The 24,232-nt window shown below is 40.2% G+C and overlaps 2 protein-coding genes across 12 annotated transcripts in view; one reads left to right on the forward strand and one right to left on the reverse strand.

Moving 5' to 3' along the window:
* Positions 1-355: 355 nt before the first annotated feature.
* KIF2C (kinesin family member 2C) lies at positions 356-22,442 on the reverse strand. Of its 4 annotated transcripts, XM_083742399.1 has the most exons (21): positions 22,244-22,442; positions 20,297-20,391; positions 18,200-18,304; positions 14,995-15,043; positions 13,801-13,923; positions 13,507-13,626; positions 12,893-12,993; positions 12,179-12,274; positions 10,970-11,024; positions 10,368-10,530; positions 8,484-8,574; positions 8,109-8,172; positions 7,771-7,862; positions 6,435-6,577; positions 5,196-5,400; positions 3,874-3,984; positions 3,306-3,373; positions 2,737-2,845; positions 2,544-2,648; positions 2,196-2,319; positions 356-470 (listed from the first exon to the last, which is right to left on the reverse strand). In XM_083742399.1, the coding sequence occupies exons 1-21, from the start codon at positions 22,305-22,307 to the stop codon at positions 391-393; spliced, it is 2,163 nt and encodes a 720-aa protein (XP_083598525.1). In that variant the 5' UTR covers positions 22,308-22,442; the 3' UTR covers positions 356-390. The 4 variants fall into 4 exon arrangements, with proteins under 4 accessions (XP_083598525.1, XP_083598526.1, XP_083598527.1 ...); XM_083742400.1 differs by lacking the exons at positions 20,297-20,391; positions 22,244-22,442 and adding an exon at positions 18,659-18,814; XM_083742401.1 differs by lacking the exons at positions 20,297-20,391; positions 22,244-22,442 and adding an exon at positions 18,655-18,791.
* The window catches only part of CCDC17 (coiled-coil domain containing 17), a 32,182-nt gene continuing 28,319 nt past the window's right edge, over positions 20,370-24,232 (forward strand). For all 8 annotated transcript variants that reach the window (XM_083742310.1, XM_083742313.1, XM_083742312.1 and 5 more), the window contains exon 1: positions 20,370-20,608. The gene's annotated coding sequence lies outside the window, so the exon portion shown is untranslated. The remainder of the gene's footprint in view (positions 20,609-24,232) is intronic.

The raw sequence follows: 24,232 nt of genomic DNA on the forward strand, positions 1-24,232 counted from the left end.
GCTTCAATTACTGATTATTTATATTTTAAAAAGTCTCAAACAGCAAAACCAGTTCAAGATTCACTGGATTGCATTCAATGTTAACATTTCAAAAGTATTTAGTGAAATACTTTATTTACACTAGAAAAATGTACAAGCTTACCAAGAGACACCAAAGTAACTCTTCTTCTTAGCCTTCAGTTGTGAAGAGGAGCAATGGTCCCAGAAACATCACATTCTGGCAGAGTACTTTCCTTTGCCTGCATAAAGGATAGCACCCTCTCCCCAAAACAGGGAACCCTCAAACAAGATAGGATGAACCTTCTGCTAGCGTTTTAAATACAGTTAACAGCAAACCAAAGAAGTGACAGACAAATAGAGAGGGAAGAAATTCATTTAACAAGTGGGTAACTACTGAAGTGGCCGCTTATTCAGGTGCTTGCTGGCTTGTTCTTCCATCTGCATGGCAAGGGTTAGTTCTTCCAGAGTGTCTATGGAAGAGGAAGACAGAGAAGATAGACATCAGCATGAGACCCCTTTGGAGGGCATCCAGAAAACAAAAAAAGAAACACATCTAGACACTCCATTTCTTTCTTTCTGACCACTCTGGTGGCAGCAACAGGATCCAGCCAGCAGGCAAGAGCCTGAGTTCCCTTACCAGAACGAACCATTTTGACAAGAGGGCAAGGCCCAGATGTCAATCACCTGACACCCCACTTCAAAACTGGGCTGCAAAGAACAATACCCAAAGGCCTTGCTCTAATTGTCAATCAGCTGATTGGAGCTTACAACAAGTCCTGTTTTGGGCAGGGATCAGCAGCACTATGGCGTTCCTATTTGGAATTCAGATTGTGCAGCCAGTCTCTCCAGGACTTGCTGTCAGCCACTGCTGTCTTGTCCCATTCAAGTATATGAAAAATATCTTGTGGCAAAATAGCATTGTGTATGACTGAAAACAAAAGTGAAACTAATTTTTTTTGCCTCAGGATTGTAATGTTTGCAAAGAGAGCCACCTAGTGAATGCTTTGTAAAATGCCTATTCCTTTAGTTCTGGAACATCACAGTACAGTGTAGGGGTTATCAATATTTTGGGGCCCCACAGGCACATTTGGAAAACTGAGAAACACTCCACAGCAATGCATGAACCCACCCGAGTGCAACTGCCTCACTCAGTAACAATGCAACCTCTTACATTCCATGCCCCACACTGAACACTTCTCTTACAAAGGACAGCATTTCAGAATTAAGTAGCTCCATACTGACCCCGCCCCTCCAAGGATGTGCACTAAGAGAACAGTGGTGATTCTCTTCCAGCCTGTGGCAATGTATTCCTGGGAATCACACACCATGTGTTTAACCAGTCCAATAGTCAACACACGGTATTGCCCACCAACTCTACACTTTAGCACGACAAAGCTCCTTATCAAAGCGCAAAGAAAGTACAGTATAGAGGTGCGCAAATGGCAAGTTGTAAGAAAGCATAATTTATTACACTGCACATTATTGTTGATCACTGGGCATGTCTGTTAAAGGCACTAAACTTAGCTTTGAATTTTTGAAGTTTTGCGGAGCTTGAGTCAACATGACATGGTTTAAGTCCAGAGTTAAAATCAATTAATACACACAGCTAATCTTTTGTAAGGGAGGCAGGCACAATGCAATAGTAACCTAAACTCTTCCTGAAATTTCCATTCCTATACCCATCTCTCATGCAATCAGTTTGGCAGAAGGCCATCTCTATTTTATCTTTCTACTATTCCTTTTTTCTTTTTTATACTTATACATAATACAAACAAACATTGAATAAAACAAATAATACAAAACAGAAGAAAACACAAAAACAAAATTACAAGGATATAAACATAATAACAAACTACAATCGGAAAAAAGAAAAGAAAAAAGTGACTTCCAACTAACTCCATGTGGATCTTTATTCCTCATATCACTGGTTGTCTGTAATGATTAAATTTTACCTTCTCCTTTCCTTACCACTAATCATGGTAAAGCCTTATACCTCTCCCCAGCCTCCATCATCTTATGTGGCAAGCAATTTTGGATAGCAACTGCATTGCTTCTATATTCTATGGCAGTTTTTGTAGCATAGCTGAACATCCTTTCACAGGGAAGTTGAAAAGCCAACTCCCAAAAGCACCAAGCATTTTAATTTCTATGCTACTTCCTGCAGTGTGTTAGTGAAATACAGCACCCTCCAGTACCTTTCAGGCGGAGGAAATTTTTGGATCCTTCATTTACAAAGCACTGGGCTTGATACACAAATGCCTCCAGGTCATATTCTGGTTGTTCCGCAATATCCAGGAGACAGTTGCAGTCGTTCATTTTCTGAGTACGAAAGGTGAGGAAAGTTAGGAGTTTCTCTTACAATTATGGAACAACCTCATGTTACTGGAAATATTGGCTTCAAATTTGCACTGAAATCTTGTTGCATGCTCCTTGATCTAGGATAAGAATCATTTCAGCGTCACAATTTCAGTTCTTCAACAGTAAAAGCCACTTGAACCCAGAGACTATCAAGATGATTTGGTGCACTACCCACCAATACATACCTCCCTGACATCCTTAAGCTCCTCTATTGCCTTCTCCTCAAGCTCACTTATCCGGGTGACAGCCTCACGGAAACTGGACAGATGAGACAGCTCATCATCAGAAAGCTGTTGTTTTGACAAGAGAAAGTATTAGCACAGCCTCACTAAGCTCTACTCGCCAAACAGATTGCCCTCCCATTCAGCACATGCAGACCTCATGAAGGTGGGCCGATTCTTCCTCACTGATATCCACCTCTTCATTTTCAGTTTCCATGCAGTTCTGTGCTTCTCCAGTTGTTCCATTGTGAGGGAGCTCCTTCACTCTGAGAACAGAAGGGAAGAATCCAGCCTTGGTAAAGCACTTAATGGCCTGTATACAACACAGGTGAAGCCTGAGGGTGGAACTCTTCCAGTCATTCTGTCTGAGGGTGGAACTCTTCCAGTCATTCTGTCTGTCTAGCTTGCTAGACAGAACAATACCCCGTCCCCACACACCCTGTTCTGGAGGTTCGTCCAACCCCCACAAGCCAATTAATTGGGGGCCACAGAGGGGAGGACAGGGGGAACGCACCATTGCACAAGCTGAAGCTCATGTGTAGGGCTTCCACTGGTGGTGCTTGTTAGATGAATCCCACCCTTAAAGTGAAAGCCTGAGGCCATTTGAAAACTGCAATTCTAAAACAGTTTTTCCTTCCACAAATACATCATGACTAAGATCACTTGTATGACCAACAATTTACCCCAGTATTAAGGGTGAGATTTGTAAGTCCAGAAATCACTCACCTATCAGCATACCGCAAGGTGTTTAGGGTATATTCACAGGAATTCATGCCTGGGGAGATCATTGCAATCTGAAAGCAAATAAAAAAAATAGCCACCCGTATTCATCTCTTACTTTCTATACAATTACAGTCACATCCATCCAGCCTGCAATGCTGTCCCAGCAGTTCTGCTTCACTGATCCCATCAACAATGAAGCACCTTAGGTTTTCTTGCACCTTCATCATATTTACTTGGAATTTAGACTCCACAGAAATCTACAGGCTTTTTCCAAGCAAACATGTTTAGGTTGTCACCTTAATGCAACTAAGACCCCGAAGGAGAGCAATTTTAACATCTGTATGTTGATAAGCTTTGCTCTAGGTTGCAACATGAACCAGTGCAACAAAAATATTTTATCAGGAAGCTTGTTTTGGCTTTATGCATAAATCAAGAACTGGGTATAATTTTCTTAAGATACACTGGCATGGCTATTTTACTTGTTACTAGAAACAGAAGAATTTAAAATCAAGTGGTAACTTCAGCAAGTTCCTGCCATTTCTGTGATCACAAGGCCAGCTATTTAACTTACCATACAGGTTCTGGAATTTGCTCCAATGAAGGAATCCCTCAGCACTTGGGTAAGTTTGCTCTCCCGAAAAGGTGTGTGTTGTTTATTCTGGCCTAGAGCGCGGATACATTCCTGGGGATAGGAGGAGAAATAGTCATATTTGAACAGTGTTTAGGATCATCACCATCATGGCTATAGCTAAACACTTTTTTTACCTTAAGTAGAACCTAGTGGACTTCTAAGCACTTACTTAGGATTGCACAGTAGGATGTGGCTCCAGATGTTGCTGACACCCAACTCCCATCATCCCTGGCCATGTTAGCTGGGCTTGATGGGAGTTAGAAGTCTAACATCACCTGATGGGCAATTGGTTCCCCACCTTTGAAGAAAAGGTTGCAAGAAATTCTGCAGTGTCTCAAGTCTGCCCTGCTTTAGGTAACTTTGAAATATTATCACAGGTGCACTTAAAACTTTTGTTTGCCTTATTCTTTCGATAGTAGACAAAAAATTTGCAGTGCTCATCACCGACAGCCCCTCAAGAAAAGCAGTTATATACTACTTCGCAGTGATTATCTAGATTGATCCAAGAAGCACCATTCTGTTTGGTAAATTTGGCCTCTTGCTCTGTTTTATGAACAAAACTAAAAAGACATCCCAGAAAGGTGTGTGTGCAAGTTACATCACTATTTAGAACAGACATCACAACTGGAGTACACTAGGACTGGGTGATATCTGGTTTTCAATATCACAATATATCACCAACTAAATATCACAATATCTCGATATATCATGATATATATCCGCGACAGGAAAAATCACAAATAGCTTCTAATCTTTTTTGAACCACTTAATCAAATCAAACTTTTATAGAGTTAGAATTGGAAGGAGGTTCAAGAGTCATTTTAATTTAACTTCCAGATAGCGGTAGCCAATATAGACACTGCAGTTTGGCGTTTTGGTATCTGTCTATGCAAGTCAGTTGCAAAGCTCAGGCTCCTGGTGAGTTTCTAATACAGCTTTCCATGCTGAATGTTGCTGAGCTCCTTTTCACAAATTATTCCTCGTCCTCTTATTCTTCAGTGGCTATTCTGCAAGCTCCCCAAACAGCTTTGTCATAACTAACAGGTTTAGCAAGTGTCTTCTATAATAAGAGTTGCAAATCTGTCTCCATACATCTTGAGTTGGTTTGTCCAAGTCTGCAGAACTGAACAGGCAAATAAACAGTGCTAAAGAGGCTGGTAGTAAGTAGCCCAGTCCTGGATTTATGCCATCAGCTGTCTATTCTGCTCTTGTCTAAAACTGCCACGAACTCTTATTGCCTGTGCCATGAAGTTACACTGTACCTTCAGTGCTAGCAAGCTCTTGTTTATTTCTGCTGCTTCCAACCGTGTCTGCCGATCATTGCTGGAGGTATCAGCACCTCTTTCATTCCCCGCCAAGTCCACTAAGGAGAACTTGCCATGAAGTTTTCGTTTTCTGCGCAGAATAATTTGAAAACAAGCATGGGAACGCGAGGAGCTGGCGTTTGCAAATGTATGCCCGGATGTCCTACAACAGAGATAATAGTGTTCATTAGATCATGGGTATGAAATATAATTATATACCAACTGTTCCGTATATTCGCCTCAGAATATGTCAGTATAACTTGTGTTGTTTGTACCTCATCCGTTATGTTCCAATTAATGCTTCTACTTCCAAGTCTAATGTGAATTTAATATATTAAAAGGGTACTAGCCTTTGCAGTATCTGCATAGATCTAAGCATGGGGTCTCCAACCAGGCACCCATATGAATTATGGCAGACATCCATTCCACTTGGTGTCCACCAAGCCCCTCTGCCCCTCCCTAGTGGGAGAGTGTTTTGGGGAGGTTGCTTGATTTTTATTTGATGGCGGAAGAGTCTGAGCATTACCAGTTTTTCTTCTGTCATGTCTTCAGGAGTTTTAGATTTGTAAGTGTGCCCTGGAGCCCAAAAAGATTGGAGACAACGCCTAATGTCTCCATTGGTTGATTTTTGCCTATTGGTTGGTTGATTTTTGTTCTTATGATGTATTTTGTGCTTTAATATTGTATTTTTATGTTGTGAACCACCCTGAGATTTGCCAATGAAGGATAGTATACAAATTTTAAGAAGTAGTAGTAGTAGTTGCTGTTGTTGTTCAATGTTTTGGTGTTCCGGTGACATGAATGACTCTCCCTTCACAGTCCCCAGTCACTTTCTCCAAACTCTCCACATCTATGAATCTTTTTCTCTAGGAATTGCTTTTTGTAGCGATAAAAAGCCCCTAAGGTTTCAAAGACTGGAGAAAAATAGTGAGTTTATAATAAAAGCAGGTTAATTTAGAACATGCAAGTTCAGTTTTATTGGTACAAAATTTAGGTTCCTATACAGCTCTTCTTGTTTTACCACCAGAAGACTAAAGGCTATGGATAGTCCCCACCCTTTCTTGCAAATTGTCTTCTAGGTAAAGGTAAAACTGATTATATATTGTCAACTGCTCCTTTTCCCTAAGAGTTATGGGGGAGATGATAAATGGTCAGATCTACATCCTGCATTAATATTAAGCATGCAGCACAACCAACCTGCAGGCACTGCCTATCTCTATCATCCGGATAACATCCTCAGCACAGTTCACTTGCATTTCTTGCAGGCCAACAACCTGAACCTGCTGTTTGCCATCCTCCAGCACTCGCAGCTTTGCTTTTTTGTTTAAGAGATCGAATAGCTGGATTGGAAAAGAGGGAAATACAAAAAGTTGCAGAAAGATCAGGTGCTTGAAGTGTAGCATTTGAGAAAGCTGCTTCAAAAGGTCTCACATATTTTAAAAATCTTCATGAAAGCCTCAACATAAAGCTTTCCAATAAAAAGGGTACAATACATTTATGCATAATGGACTAGAATGTCACTGCAAACTCTCCATGGCTAGGAACCTTATGCCAAGCACCACAAAGATTCAAAGACACCACATTTCCCATGAATGTAGAGTCTGGACTAGGTATTAAAATCAAGAAACTAATGCATGCAAACTGAGGAGTGGCTTAAGAGGAGCTCAAACCTCTCTTCCAAGAGCCTGCATTTTCTTAAGAATGTTCACCTCCTAACTGGGGATGGTCACATTTTCTTTATGTAGCTTGTGGTGTAGCCTCAAGAGCAGTGGTATATCACATCTCATTCTTAAAAGGACTCCCTCTTCTCAGGTTAAGAAGACTTGTTTGATTCACCCAAGTGAACATTAATTCCCAGTGCAAGACCATGCAATGTAGTGAAGTGCTCTGCTCTTAAAATGTCTCAAAGATTTCCATTTAGCAGTGTTTAAGATTATATGGCGCTGTTGGGGACGCGGGTGGCGCTGTGGGTTAAAGCCTCAGCGCCTGGGGCTTGCCGATCGAAAGGTCGGTGGTTCGAATCCCCGCGGCGGGGTGCGCTCCCGCTGCTCGGTCCCAGCGCCTGCCAACCTAGCAGTTCGAAAGCACCCCCAGGTGCAAGTAGATAAATAGGGACCGCTTACTGGCGGGAAGGTAAACGGCGTTTCTGTGTGCTGCGCTGGCTCACCAGATGCAGCTTTGTCACGCTGGCCACGTGACCCGGAAGTGTCTCCGGACAGCGCTGGCCCCTGGCCTCTTAAGTGAGATGGGCGCACAACCCCAGAGTCTGTCAAGACTGGCCCGTACGGGCAGGGGTACCTTTACCTTTACCTAAGATTATACAAACTGTATCAAAGCTCTAACCCTAAGTCTAAAATGGTTTATAATGAGAAGACACCTCTCACCACTGCTAGGCTACCCCAGCTGCAGAAGGGGGATGTTAGTCTAATACTCCCTGCCATCACCAGATTATATATAGAAGATACCAACTCATCTCCAGCACACTCAGATCTCAGGAGATATGAAGAATGTTTAAAAATACACATGGCCTCACCTTTCCATTATATATTTCAAAGAAAGTCACGTACACTTCCAGACCTAGAGCCTTGTATCTTGGCTGGTTCTGAAGAAGGAAGACATCCTGTGCTGGTAAGGGAAAGACATTTACAGGACAATTATCAAGAGCTCTATGTGCTTTAGGGTCCTTTCTAGAAGTTCTTATAAAGTGGTTATCTAAAGCATTTGCTGTGGACATTAGTACTTAATGTATACTTTAACCAGAAGTTTAATTGGAAGAGCAGGCTTCACACATGCAATAGATTGCATATTACAATCTATTTTTCCTTATGTTTCCAACTTTTAAAATAAAATTCAAATGAAAATGGTACATACATGCAAAAGCATATATTCCTTTAGAGGCCTTCTGCACTTTCCCAGAGAAGTCACCTCCCATAGTCTAGAAAGAGAAAATATATTAAGAGACAGGTTCTCAGCAGTTATAAGGGAATCTATTTTCTGCAACTTTGATTACAGTATTTGCAAGCACAGAAAATCAATGTTTAAAAGCAGTGGAATTCAGTCTCTGCAGGATCATGCAACAGCTGCCCACACCCAAAAGCTCATTTAAAAGCCACGTAAGTACAGCAACTATGGCTATATAGATAAATGCTGTGATAGGGCCTTAAGTTCACCAAGCTAAGTCAGAGTGAAAAAATTCATTAATATCCTGCAATACATACACACATCCCTCAAGAACAAAACACTTACATGGGTTTTTCCACTTCCAGTCTGACCATAGGCAAAACATGTAGCTTTCCCTCCCTCAAATATGGTCTGCACAAGTGGTCTAGCAGTGAACCTGGTCAAACCGTAACAGGAAAATGCAAAATATGAATGAATGAGTGAAACTATCACAGTACAAGTGAATTCTGAAAACTCAAATCCCCATAAAACCATTTACAAGAGCACCCACAAAAATAACTCCATTATAGCTTAATAACTCAAACACTGACAAGATCAGAAGTATAGAAATTTGCTTGATTACAAGAGCATTGCAGACTGAACAAGAGGTTCCACTAGGCTCAAGAGCTACCTTTCTACACTTTCAGCACTCAAGATATAATGCTGCTTTAGAAGGGGCTATCAGAAGCTCTTGGGTTGCTGAACCCTTTGCTACTATGTATTATCATGCTACTGCTGCATTGGTAAGTTAATGAGGGCTGATTAGCAGTACCGTTATTCTATTCATCTGATTTTGTGTTTTATATCATTTTGTGTAAACTGCTGTGTGACCTTTTTTAAAAAAAATTAAAGTGGGATATAGCTGTAGTCCTAGCAGAAAGGATTATGTCTACTCCCTGGGGACAGGAACAATCCCATTAGAGCTGAAGAGTGAGGCACAGGGGTTCTGCCCCTCTAGCTTTACACCTCTGCCTTAGAAAAACCTTCTCATCTCAAGTACTTCCATAAGCAGGGATGGGGAACCTCTGACCTACAGAACACACTTGGCCTGTGAGGCCATTCTGGGCAAGTCCTGCCCACCCTGCACCCAATGCCGTGCATGATGTCAGGTATGGGCAGGTAAAGGCAGAGCTTCAAAATAACAATTGGGAGCTTCAAGCAAACTCTCAATTGTTCGATTTTAGCAGCATCGTAAATGGAAACTGCTTCTCCCTCCCAGTGCTACTCTTTGAACTTCTGGTTTGGCTCCAAGAGCAGCAGAGACTATTTGAAAGCCCTTTTGCAAACAGTCCCACACAACTTTTCAAACATGCAATGCAAAGGGGCTTTCAAACAGTCCCAACAATCCAGGTTTCATAGCAAAAAATCAACCAACATCATTGTGACGTCAGATTTGGCTCACCAGGTGTGGGGAGAAAAAGATCTAGCCTACTGGCCAAGGAAACTTCATCACCTTTGCCTTAAAGGACTTCCCTGTATACCACGAAGACTGATGTTTAAATACTAAGGGGATAAAGTTTCTGCACCCAACACTGAGAACAGATTTGGGAAATGTAGTTAATATGTTTTATTTCTCAAGTATCAAGGATTTCCAGTTGTTTTGCCTAACAAAAAATTGTGAAAACAAAAAAAAATTTCCTTCCAGTAGCACCTTAAAGACCAACTAAGTTAGTTCTTGGTATGAGCTTTCGTGTGCATGCACACTTCTTCAGATACCAGATATTCTTCAGATAATTGTGATTTTGTGCAATGTATTAATTGATCTTTAGTGTGGAATTTTTCTGGTTCCTCAGGAGGAATTATCGCAGAATGTCAGATTTCCAGTGCTGCTTCAGATTCACCACCTCCCAACTGAAGCCTCATCATAAGCCCCTTACCCATGAAGGAGCTCCAAGCAGCAGATTCCCCAGGTAAGGATCTTCCACCTATCTAGCAACTTCTGTGCATGCAGTGCCAGCATATAAATGATGCACAGATATGAGCTTATACAAGAAGCAATGAAGTGTTTTGAAGTGGCATCTGCTGCCTGGAGGGCCTGGATGGGTTAAAATCTTTGACAGCTGCATGAAAGAAGCTTCACATGTGAACTGGCCCTCCACGTCTACTGTCCCATTCTGCCCCTGTCATAACTCTCCCTGTCACAACTCTGTACTCTTCATTCACTGCCAGGAAAGGAAAGACATGCATTACCAATAAACCATTTCATTGGAAGCTTTTTCATCAAATGAGAAGTCAAATCGAAAAGCCTGGTTTTCAAGGTATTTCGTCAAATCCACCTTCACCTTTGGTTCATGCACTAGGATGCTGTTCTTGCTGGCAACAGTAATTATATCACACTCTTTCTTCCCAAGTTCTGTTTAGGAAACAAAAGTAGTTCACACTATAAAGTTGAACCCTATTGATTTGCAGTGTTTTGTGGAACTGACAACCTGAGCAGGAAAGCAAAGGTTGAACAATTTGGCATGGGAATTTTAATAGGAGATGAGCAGCACAAGAGAAGCACTGAGGTAGTAAAATGTTAATTGAAAGAATTAAACATTAGAGGGAGTTGACAAACTGTACAAGCATCCTGCTAGAGGTTTGCTAAAGAGGTCTTCTGGTATCTTATTCCTCCCTCATTGGAGCAAAATACATGACATTGTTTTTAAAAGACAACCATTTTCAGCACTAACGAAGTTCCAACTGAAAGAAACCTGCCACAATTTCTGCATTGACATTCTCCACAGAATCCAGCATAAAGAACAGTGTTGAACCAACCTGTCAATTGTTAAACTCCACAGATGCCACTTTACCTTGTTTATTTAAGGGTCGTTTCCTCACACAGACACAAATTCTATGCTCTTCTATCTTTAAAAAAGGAAAGAAAATTTCACATTAAGACCAGCTTCTTGGCATCTTTATTCACTAAGCTGTATCAGAGAAGGTGATGATGGGATACTCTGCATCACCCAACAATATAATGCAATTCCCAAGTATAAGAAAGTTTTAAGAAGTAAGAGTTTTTGTTGCAGTTATAAAGATTTGTAACATCACTTTCAATATTAGCCCTTTTTCAGTAAGTCATATAGCCAACAAAGGTTCCATTCCTATGCAGAATGGCACCAGCTGTCATGTGCAGTTTTCTTATCGAGATAGTTCTGCATATATGCAAGTAATGTTAATGTGAAATACCACAAAACATCTATGGCCCCAACAAAGCATTTTTCAAAACCCTGTACTGAACTCAGTCATGAAAAATTTTTAAAAATCTTTTTCCATTGTGTTTTTCTTTATTTGCAATATATATATTAGTCATAAACATTGATTCATGCAAAGTTTATTTTTGTTATTTTACAACCCACCCCCCAATGTTCCAAATATCTATTTAACATCATTTAACTTAAGTAGTTCCAGTTTTTAAACAGTGCTATCATTCCACAAATCACCATGTGTTCTTGGAGGCCTATAACCACATTTATCAACATTATATGTAATAAAAATACATCAGGTTGATGAAAAATAGATATCATTTATATGACTTGTCTAGACAAAGCAGGCAAATAGAGAAAGTCAGTGTGAACTTCTAGAAGTCACATGCTTAATGGAACTTTAGCCCAATAATAGCTGTTCCACTCCCTTGAGTGATTATCACTTGTGAAAATTTTAATAATTTGCCAAGTCACAGTATGATCCAGCAGCCTACCTATTTCACTGAGCACTAGATCTCTGTTTAATGTTCAATGCACATTCTTTGACACCATTTTAAAATTCTTCAGGACATACAATCAATAAATGAGCAAGATTACTTTGATAATCCCAGATAATATATTGAGATTTCAAGTGGAGTCCCATTCTTTAATAGTTAATTCAGTTTCCTAGATCTTGATGTTCATAAAGTATTTGTTACCTCCTTAAAATATAGCAAATGTATACCAATAATTGTGTTTATTTGAAGATGAATACAAAATAAGAAGACACTTGGAGGGGGAAATGTGGCTGGTTAGTTGCAAGTATTTACTTACGGGGTCATTCATTGATATCGACTGACAAACAATATTGGCTCTATATTCCTTGACCATCCGTGCAAAATCCCAGTTTGGACAACTACTGTCATATTCCTGTAAGGCAAAGTAGTAATTAACTTACAATCTTGCTAAAGAGAAAATTATGCAACTTTTCTTCCTAAGAATGTGCAACACTACCAATTAAGAAATAAAGTACAGAGAGTAGGAAAAGTCTTCCTTGGGGCAAAAGTTTCACTTTATGCTTTCATCCACTGTTATTAAAGCTTCAATATACATTTTTATAAAGCTTCCCCCCCTTCCTGTTCTAAATAAGATTACTTGAGCTCTTAAGTTCCAACTAGCTGCTCTTCATTAAGTTGGTCTAATTGTAGTCTTGATACACTTAAAGTATGGCAAGCAGCTATCGTTTTTTCTTAGACAGGTTTTAGAGAAACTGCCCAGGCAGTTTTCTTTAATGTGTCTGCCATAAGGACCTTTCAAAACTAGAACAAGGAATAAAAATCTAGAACTCAGTTTGGTATGCTAATTGCTTTTAACTTTGAGAAACCAGAACTAATTTCATTCCATGCAATGAGAAAAGCTAAATTGCTTATTTTAGTCAGATTACATAGAGAACAATGATGAATATCCATGCTGTGCATGGCACCCAAGATACAGCTATTGAATGAAACATCCTGCAGAATGTTTCACAGGCAAGTATCACATTCTTACCTGTGCCCGCTTATTTCTTATTTCAGAGAACTGGGCCCTTTTCTCTTCCCTCTTATTTTTCATTTTGTCCATCTCTTTTACAATGTTAGATTTCCTACGAGCTAGAAGAAGCAAGAATGTTATTACTGCTACTGAAATGAAATGGCCTACATCAAAAAACTGATCTTCTGTCCACAAGTCTCCCAGAGGCAGTCTTAAAACAAAAATAAAAATCAGGAGATGTATCATTTTATTGTTGCGTAAATTTCTACAGTCATAGGTGATATTTAAGACAACAGGAGTGTTTAGGTTCTTCAAGTTTCCTTGGAAGTCATCCACTTTGGCTGGAAGCCCTTCCTGCCAATGCTAGATGTATGGAAATTTGTGGTGATAGTGAGCTCTCTGTAAGTGCCAAAATACACTTGAAATACTACTTCCTGTGTTCAGGAACTAAGCTTTTATTTAAGCTTGGATTCAAGACTGAAGACCAGTTCAACCTAAGCTTTAGTGTCCATCCTCAACTATATTCAAACCTCCATTAAGATGGTAGCACAAAGCTCTCTACCAGACTAAACAAAGCTATTGAAGATATTGATTTAAAGAGCCATGAAGCAAACTGGAAACTATATTCCTACCTTGAATTGCAGCAGAGACCATTCTCAAAGTCTGTGGAGTGTCTTCTGTCATTTCATTGCCATTTGGTTGTACATTACATCGATCAGTAGAATAGCTGACCCTAGATCGAGTTCGTACAACTGTTGAGACGGGAAATCAGTGGTTAAAAGCATTACTCAAGGCAACACAAGAAACAGTGAGGGTTTGTAAATTTACAAGGTCCTTTTATGCATATAGGTGAGAGCTGCTCTACCCGTGAACACATGTGCGATACAAATGCAAAATCATAATGTATTGTACTTATTCCTACTCACCAGGAAGAGCAGAGTGGCTTCGTGTTCGTACAGGAGCAGGCAATTCCACCTCCATATCGTTTTCCAGAGGGCTGTTCTGAGTTTCTGCTATGACAGACATCTTGCTAGCTTGCGATCGCAGTACTAAGGAAGCAAGGGAAAAGTGCCATCAATTACCAACTTAATAATATTCAGCAAAATTGACTCCAAAAATGTTTGCGTATTTTTGTGTGTGCACAAAGCAGTATAATACAACTTCAGCAAGCATTTGGGAACTACTAGAGGTCAGTTTGGTAAAACCCAGTTTAAAGGATGTATTTAACTAACTTTTACTTGGACTACACCCAATGAAATTAAATGCCACGACTAACAGATCCTGTTAGTTGAATACAACCCCAGAGAACAGTATAAGGGTGGTATTTAACTAAGTTTTACTGGGAGGGGCAGATGTGGCTCGTCAACCTGGGAAGGTAGCCTATGTAGGAGAAAGAAAACTATGCAATTTTAAAAAGGTATTCAGAAAGACATGTTTCTAAAACCTAAATTAGAATAAAGGACTTCAAAAATGGAAAGGTGAGGGAGTATTACCACAGAATTGATGAGCAATATAGAGGCAACAAGATACTGCTAAGATTTATTTCCTGAACATAATTCAGAAAAGGAAACGCCTCCGGAACATATAGTTGTTGTGATACAGAGTAACCAAACTTTTTTTTTTTTTTAAAGTTCTAATAAATGCTTTGGGATGAACAACCATTAGTATTATTTTAATTTATTACCTACCTGCCCTTCACCCTATGGTCCCAGGGCAGATTACAATAAGTCAAAGTACAAAATTAAAACCTGTTTTAAAAACTTACAAGTACAAAAAATACACCACCACTGCAACATAGAGAGTGGGTCCTTATTAATATTAAGCATGTATCATGACACGTCTGTATGGGCAGCTGAGGGAGAAGAGGCATAAGCACAGGATAGACCTTCAGGGTCAAAGCTACAGGTGACAGTGGCTATATAGAACGTCCAAAAATAAGAAGTGAGGGGAGAATCAGGCTCTGTAATACATTTACTAGGATTCATATGTCTTCCAATTCCCAGTCACCAAGTAAATCTGAGACAAAATTGCTTCAAAATCAGATGCAGCGTACAGAGTTCTTTTCCAATAGAGGGCTAAAACTATTCATAATATCTCAAAGCAAATAAATTTGTTTTTACCTTCTTTCGGAGCAGGAATTTTTGAGAGTGTTGTTCTGCGGGTTTGCCTCTGAAGTAAAAAAAAAGTATTATAGTCTACTGAATATTAACACAGACCCCAGTTTGCAACATACTAAATTTGGAATATTAATGGAATTGTTTTAATGAGAATTGCTAACTGCCAACTTACAAATATTGTAGAGAACATAGAAATACAAAACTCAGAAAATTTTAGATGTTCTTTTAATTTCTGTGTATTCCCCAAAATATGAATCAAAAAGAATTTTAGGACAACCAGATTGGCTAATTTGAGCCAGGCAGATTGAGAGTAGATTACAGCTAAATATTTCAATGGATTTTTAACTGTTAACTTGAATGTCATTGGAAAACTACTAGCAATGTTTATCAAACATCAAATGCCTCCCACAGGAATTTAGCTTCTGATTAGTTAATAATGCAATTATAGTTATCTGGCAGCATAAGACAATTCAAAAGGCTTATACTTCCCTTCCTACATGGGGATGTAAACAACAGCTAGCTGAAAATTAGCTCTTGAGAAGAGGGATACACTGGCAAAGGAACATGTGCAAACCATGCTTATGATACCATACAGAAACCAGGTACACAAATAATCTAACTGAAAATAGAATAGGGCTTTGTTACAGTGAAGAAATCCATTTTCATTTTTATCTTCATAAAATTCCCTAATTGTCATTCCAAATAGTTTGGCAAATGCTTAAAACCGTTTGGCCTGTTTTATAACATATTTAAAGAACCACCAACACTTTATTTGGTTGATTTGTTTTCATATGCTTGGTGCTCCTGCTGAAGGGGGTGGGAGGGAGATTTATACAAATTCCTTCCCTGCCTCTGCAACCTGCTGTAAAGATGTACCAGAGAGTTGGGGGGGACCTTTCAAAATAGGGTGGTAGGTGGTACAGAAACAAGAAGTGGGAATTAGTGAAAAGCACTACTATACTGTTTTGCCAATAGGTACTGCTGGATATCAGCCCTTTCCATTTATGAAAGGAGATACAGTACTGTACTTGAATACAACCACACTTTTCTCACCCGACCATTCCTATGAATGAAGCAAAAGTTAAGTTCAATTCCCAAACCAGATGATGTTTCTGCTGTATAATACTGCCTTCTATTAAATATGGACAGCAAGATTTTAACATGCATGCTAGGAGGGGTACTGAATGCTACTTTAAAAAAGAAAGTCATCAAACTCAGAGATTATTAGGGAAATAACCAATATAAAATTGCAGAAGAAATGGTTAATTTATTGATGGTGAAGTTTTGACAGGATTAAGTTTTAAAAGACATTGTTCTGCCTCATTTATATTAACTGGCCCTATCTGCTATCTCACTAGGTAGGTATAATGATTTCCCTGTAGGTGACCGATGCAACAAAAAACTATCAAATCAGAATGAAGAACTCGGTTTTATATCTGTATGCTGCTTTTCCAGCAACCAAGCTGAGCTCAAAGCAGCTCACTATAGTATCAGATGAGTCAGCCTCAAGTATTTGCAGCCAAAGAATCTAGTCTTAAGGGAGCAGAGAAAGTAAGAATTTGACTAAGCATTTTGCGATCATGACTATGATCTAAAGGACTGCTTGAAAAATATATTTGGATGAACTTGCTACCAACAAAGGCAAACACCAGAAAAATTGAAAACCACATGTTTCTCTGTATAATGATACACTTCTAGGAGAGACCCAAGAACTCAAATGTGGTCTTAAAAAGAAACTTATTACATGCAGCATCCAACAGAACAGTTCCATTAGTGCAGGGACTTTTGGCTGTGCAACAAATGTCCCTTCTCTCTCCTCTCCCTATGCACCTCCTTCAATCAGCTCTGGGGGTTCCCCCAACCCTCGACATGGGCTCAGGGAGAGAGAGCAGAGGGGAGGAAAACGAGGGACAGTTCCATTGTGCAAGTGGAAATCCTTGCACTAGCAGTGCTAACATAATAAACAAGCCTTTGCTGCTGTATTTTCCTAACAAGGAGGGCACTAGGAAAAGGGTACGACAGAGGACGAGATGGTTGGACAGTGTTATCGAAGCTACCAACATGAGTTTGACCAAACTGTGGGAGGCAGTGGAAGACAGGAGTGCCCGGCGTGCTCTGGTCCATGAGTCACAAAGAGTTGGACACAACTAAACAACAACAAGCGCGAGCCTCAAGCCTGTACCTGCTCCGGAGGCTTATATTTAAATCACCTGACATTATATGATGTCAAGTGATTGACAGCTGTGCAACCCTTCCCATCTGTCAGAATGGACCACTCACCCAAAAATCCCCTACCCCTGGACTATATGATAATGTGCACAGGGTAAGCTGCAGAAACTGACTGCACATAAGCCATAGTGAAGTGAAAGGGCAATCATCCAAGATCATGACAATAGAGCAACAAGTGCATGGGAAAAGGCAATTTGGACAGTGGTAGAAAGCTTCAGGTAGGGCAGTCCTACAAAGCAGTGGAGAGCAGGGGCTTCTGTATGTCCAAGAACAAAAGAAAAACCAGTATTTTCAAACCCAGGCCTTCAGGAAAAGCTGCAGGTCCTACAATTTCCTCCCTCTTGGCAATTATCTGACACAGAAGCCTTTTGGACATGGTTCCATTAGCTTTACCTCTCGCCATCTGCCTAAGCTAACACACTGTCCAAAATACTCTTTCTACATATTGCCCCACCATCTCTCTCCTTTGCCCATCAGATTTTCCCTTTCAATTGTCATTGCCTCATTCCTAGTCCTCTGAGGCAGTGTGCATATCCGTATCCCTAGGGCTCCTCTACCCAATGTCTTGCTCCTCCATCACAAGAGAGTTTGGCCATCCTGCTTCCCTCCAGCACCACTGTTCAGGTGATATAACTGCTATTAAAACATGGATGCAGAAAAGCTACAATTAGCACTTCTAGAGGATGATAGAATAAAGACATTGGGGGGGGATCAGAAATTATTCCCAAGAAAGTACATGAATAGAGATGCTGTTTGTATACCTTTTTTTTAAAAAAAAAAAGAATTAAAAATGCTGAAAGACGTAAACTTCTTTTGCATTGTTAATCCATATCTTGAGACCTCAAATCAATATGATATAGTAAAATATTAAAAGATATAAAAACAACTCATGAAGTTTCAACCCATCTTTAGTAAGTTCAGTAAGTTCAGATTCTTGCTGCTTGGCAAGAATCAAAGGAAAAACTCCAGGATAACCTACCTGTGTGGTTACATTCTCCTGAGCAAGATGGCTTTCTTTCGCAGCAGCAACAACTGGAGATGTAAACAGCTCTGGATTTATTGCTACCACATCATCAAGGTCAATCTGCAAAGGGAAAACAGACACAAAACGCAGGATGAGCCATTTACCACATAATTAATCATCAGCCTTAAGGGTATGTGTTAAGCAATCTACCACATGCCTAAGCACCAGGACCACCAGTCAGCAATTTGTTTGGCATGACCAGTTTAAAGCAATGAATTCACAGCTCTCATAAATTGATAGATAAAACAAGTTGCCCACCAATATAGTGTTCCAGGAGGCTCTTATTTCACACGACACCAGCAAAGCCCATTTGCTACAAATGCTTTAATCTCTAGTAGCTAATCTTAGTACATCCCAGTCATTCCTTGATTTCCGCTGTAAGCTCCTAGTATTTGTAAAGCAAATATTACTTACTGAAACCAATTCTTAGACTGTCATTCCAAAAAATGAAGTGTTTCCTAATCTAAAACTAATCAGTTAGGCTATGCAACTGATTTCTGCCTCTTAGCTTTGTGAATGTGCAGAGGTAGAGTGAACAAGTCATGCCCCACAGCCCATCTGCTTTACCTTAAGAATGACATCATAATCCTATTGCTAGTGCTGCAATATTCTAACAGTCATTTTCCTGAGCTACAGAGGCACCCATAGAGCAGGTAGGAAGTATGCATTTGAAGTCTCCAGATCAACTATTCAGCTTCTACACATATCACACCATGTTGGGAAATGTTGCCTTATTCATTTAAGACAACAAGAGTTTGTTTTGTGGTTAACAAAAAAAGCTCTGAGTAGGTGTTTAGTATATACACTTATTGGCTAACATTCAGCCTGATCCTAGTCATGTTTACTCAAAAGCTAGGCTCTACTGAGCTCAATATATTCACAACTTACTCCCAAATGAGTAAATTAGTTTTGCAGCCTATATGATACAACTTTCTAAGCAAAAGGGTGTCATTATTTTTAGGACCATTTCTGCATTATACATCATTTATCAGGGTAGGCTGAAGGTAGGCCATGATCTACTGGATAATTTTTATAGAGAATGTTAGTCCTTCACTTCATCCAGCATAATAGATATTATGTTCTTAATAATACACATCAAGATCACTTAATACAGCAACATCTTAATTGGTAAGATCCCAGAATGCACTCTTGCTTTGCATAATACATTTTACAGACGCAGATGAATTATAAAATTCAATTTTAAAAAAAGTCAGTCAAGCACTATCCTAGAAAACCACACTGTGCAGTTTAGGTGGGACTCCCACAAGGAAAAAGAATGGTAAATGAAAAAAAAATCAAGTTGGAGGTAGAGAAGGAATTATTTTTGAGGATCATATGGTGGAAAGGCAGGATATGATTTATTTAATTGGCATATCTACAAATATCCATTCAAAGACATGCAAAAGGGTTCTTAGAGTTGGAATTCTTACTAATTCTGGACAAAAAAGCACCACGTGTATGATGCAGGAGGTAGGTTTTAAACCAACATTTATTGAAGATTTCCAAATATATGGTTTATATGATGTCTACTCAATCATAAGCGCCTTGCTGGATCAAAGCAAAGGCAAATCCAGCCCAGCATTCTGTTTTCCAGTGGCTAGCCATATGTCTAAAAGGAGCCAACAGGCAATTGGTATTGCTGGAGAATCATTGCTGAATTGTATGCACCTCAATAGCTCATAGGCCCTATTATGTTCAATAGGACTTATATGTAAACATGTATTGGACTACCAATCCTAAATGGAGGGTGGAGTGGAGAGGGGATGCATTGATGGACAATCTGCCACTTCTAAAGTCAACCAACTTGTACAGGCAGGGCAAGTGAAGGGAGAATCTGGAATTTTACTTCTTATTCTCTGGCAGTTAAACAACCTTTGGAGCTTTCTGTGGCCATAGCTATGGTCTGCAGCTTAGACACCTTGCTCACCAGAGGAAAGGCACCTCCACCTCATCCTAACTCCCTTCAGCCAGCATATCTATGTGTCAGGTTGCTCTTAGCCTCAGCTGCTTGACTGCATAAGTAAAGAATGGGGATATATTTCAAATTCTCACCTCTTTCCCTTTGACAGTGTTATTTTCTGTCCATTCTACAGATACCACCATTTTTTCCAGACTCACTGCCTTGATTGTGGCACCATGGACTGCACCTGAATAGGGGGGGAAATCATTTCAAAAAAGGCTAGTTTCCTCAAATCAGAGAACCACAGGAACTAGATGCATTGAAATATCAACTAATCCGAAACATGCAATGTGAAACTTGTCACAAAAGTACAAACACATCTGTGAGCTTCCACTCTAAGCAGAAAAGTATTAATGGAGTACCAAGGTAACGATTTGCTGCCCTCGTTTGAGAGACAGTTCTAGGTAATATAATTTTTTTGCAGTAATTCTTTCTCTTCTCCCTGGGTCATTTCCTTGACAGTCTTAATAAGTTTGCTTATGCTTAACACCAACTTGGACAAAACCATTTTCTACATACTAACATGGCCTACGATGTAGGAATGATATAATGATAAATCACAATGTCTGAAATAAGGATATATCATAGTCTGAAATCAGGATGGAGCCATGTAGAGGCATTGACTGGCTTCACAGTTCTTCCCGCATCATGATTTTTGCATAATGCACACACAGACACATCATGATTCGCAATATATTGCCAGGTGAAAAATTATGAAACAAATATCACAATATGAACATCAAACTAGTTTTAGATGATGTATCAATATATGGCCCAGGTCTACTACTATTCCTAGAGAAGCTCAGTAGTTTTTTGGCACCCCCCTCCCCCAAAACACGGTTAGTTATACCTCTGCTAGCTATTGTTGATAGTTTCCAGGTAGTACCATTACCAACAGAATATGCCCTCTTATATCCAAAGGTCAAAATTTATTTTAGAAAAGTGTCTGCAGAAGAGGTGAGGAATCCCCAGCCAAGGGGGGCATAGGTGATTCTCCTAGCTTCTCTAACCAGCCCTTGGGACTCTCCCCAGGCTCTGTTTGGTACCCACTTTGAGTGCTTTTGTCTGGCTGGAATGTATCCTTGAAAGTGATACTGTAATGACTCTTGCACAAATCTTTCAATCCAGAAAAGCATGTGTGGATAGACAAACCTCTAGCTTTTGCGTGGCTGGAATATAGCCTACTGTACAAAGGGTTCCAAATTCTTATCTGTCCACTTTTGCCTGTGGCCAAGGTTTGCACCTCCACCCCCCAAAAACAAGCAAATCAATAAAAATACTTAGCTAACCAAAGTTCTGCCCCCCCCCCGAAAGTCTGTCCCCCTAACATAAACCATGGCTATCTCCATGCCTCTGGCCCCTGTAAATTTGCCCAGAAAGGAATGTGGCCCTCAAATGAAAAAATTGTATGTAAAAAGTTGTTTGAAAAAGTCATTAAACCATTTCGTAAAACTAATTGTTCACTATAAACTGAGGCAAAGTGATCCTGTGAACAGCTGCATTAGCAGCTTGTTAGCTTATAGGCACAATTCAGAGTTATGTTATTCACCTATAAAGCCCTTAACAGCCTGGAACTCAAATTACTAACGGAAACGCCTCATCTTATTAGCATTGGAGTGTCGGGGAGGGAAAGAATTTCACCAGATTTGTATTCAACTACGCAACGTCTGAGGCAGCTCTACTGCATGAGGGAACCTTGTTTCTGTTAAACAAGTCTGTGGATGGTCAGTGCCAGGATGGGAGACCACCGGGGAACAGCGTGCAACGCCTTCTTGGCTTCCATGACGGAAGAAGGGTAGGAGATAAGTACTGGATAATGAAATAAAAACCAAGCAGGGGCTTCTCTATCTGGCTATATGCTGGGTCCCTTCCTATCAGTAAGTTCCATTGCACGCCAGAAGGAAGGAGAGGATAACTGCAGCGCATGCGCATTAATTCTACAAAGCCCCAGAAGAGGCTGAAAACTTTGGCTACGGCAACAGGAAAAAGACACACCTAAACAGATCGCGATTTTTGTCAGGCTCTAGTCCTTTACTTACCATTACTACGCTGAATATTAATCACTGACCCGGGCTGAAGGCATCTATAAACGCTTGGGTCCATAGTACTGGAAAAGTCTGGTTCTCTAGCGTCCGCAAAAAAAAGGAGCACCTCTCACTTCACAGACCGGTATCGAAAAGAAGCAGCGAATCAACTGCCGCCGTTTTGAACGGGGCGCGCCGCAAAGCCTGCCGGGAAGCTACGTCTGTCAGGTGACGTAAATGCCTACAAAAAAACTACATCTACCAGCGCGACTTGCGGCGCCCGCCCCCTAATTGTTTCCCCATGTTTTCTGGAGATTTACACTTCCGAAAATGACGTACAAGCCAAAGTTAATGACATGGAGCCTACCCGGAGGAGCGTTCTAAGGGGGAAATGGCCTCTCTTGTGATGGAGAAGCAGCTACAGTATATAGGTAGACGAATGACGGGGTCTTTTAGTGCAGATTAATTAGTATCTCGTAATTTTTAACTTTTCCGTTTTCAACCTTTTTTGCGTTTTGCCCGATTCATTTATTTTTGCCTTTTGGTATACAACTTTTCCTTTTTTGAATCTATGGGAATCTCGTGACGATTGCCAAAATTCAATATTATGCACATATCGTATTCATGGCATTTTATCCCGCTCTTCCTTCAAGCTCAGGCACCCCGCCACCCGTTTTTATTCCCTTTACACCCTTATAAGATGGGCTGCCTGAGAGACACAAGCCCAATGTCACCGAGGGAGTTTTGTGGCAGAGGGGGCATTTGCACAGGGTTTCCGAAGTCCGATGGGCTAGCGATCAGAACGCTACATTTCCGGCAGTCCTTCATTCATTGATATACAGTAAATCGTAATTACCGGTAACTTCAAAATAAGCAGACTTTTTAAATTCTTGCTTCCGCCTATACACGTATAAAACTGCGCTATGTGTCGGCATTAAAAGAAACGAACAGCATCATGCTTTCAACAACACTGTTCTATCCCTGTTGATTTTTGTGAAGTTGGTAAGCATTCAAATCTATTTTTAACAGCAAAAAAGTAGCCCCACCGAAGCGGGGCCTCAAAAAATTAGTTGTAAACTCATAACTGTTCCTCTCCACGGAAATCTTTAGTAAAAGGCGAAAGATTTATACGATCTGAAGAGAAACCAGAGTATAAACTTAAGCACCGTGGTAGATTTGCTGGAGTAACCACGCCGGCTTCTTAGGTGACAGCAACTCCTTTAAACCAAGGGCTAAAATCTTGCTTTTCAACAATGAGTTATATTCCGGAATTTCTACTTGCTTTGAGAACCAGCACATGTAATATTTCACAACAGAAATAAACAGAAAATACAGATAAAAGAATTAATTCAGCGCACTGCATTATGGTTGTGACTAAATGCAAAATAAGCTCACAAACTCTTCCTGCTTTACGCCCCGCCCTCACCCAAGCCGTCAGCAGAGGCTGGATGCCCATATCTGTCAGTGGCTTCCCTTGCTGCTACAGACTTGTTGGGTCTTGTTCATAATGGTGGTTCAATTTTCTACATACAGTACTTGGAAAAATGATACCACTGGATAATTACGTAGTGAGCAATGTAACTAACACGCAGGAAGTAGCAAGGCCCCATAAAAATCTACACTTGGCTATGAACAACACACCACTGATTAGTTTCTTTTCAATCTATCATCTCCAAGGAAGAAAAAAAATGCCCTTTTTCAAAAAGAGGATTTCATACTAAAAATATATTTGCCAACAAATTTTCTTTTCAAATTCTAGTCTCAAACTCAGCAATAACAAAGTTGCCAACCCGAACCAATGGATTGAAAGCAGATTCTGACTAAACATCAAGAAACACTTTGACAGTAAGAGCTGTTCGACAGTGGAACAGACTCCCTGAGAAGGCTGTGGACTGTCCTTCACTGGAGGTTTTTAGCAGTGGCTGGCCACCTGTCATGGATGCTTTAGTTGAGATTCCTGCATTGCAGGGGGTTGGACTAGATAGCCCTTGGGGGTCCTTTCCA

Source organism: Podarcis gaigeae, assembly GCF_964106915.1.
Source record: "Podarcis gaigeae genome assembly, chromosome: 6".
Taxonomy (NCBI): Eukaryota; Metazoa; Chordata; class Lepidosauria; order Squamata; family Lacertidae; genus Podarcis; species Podarcis gaigeae.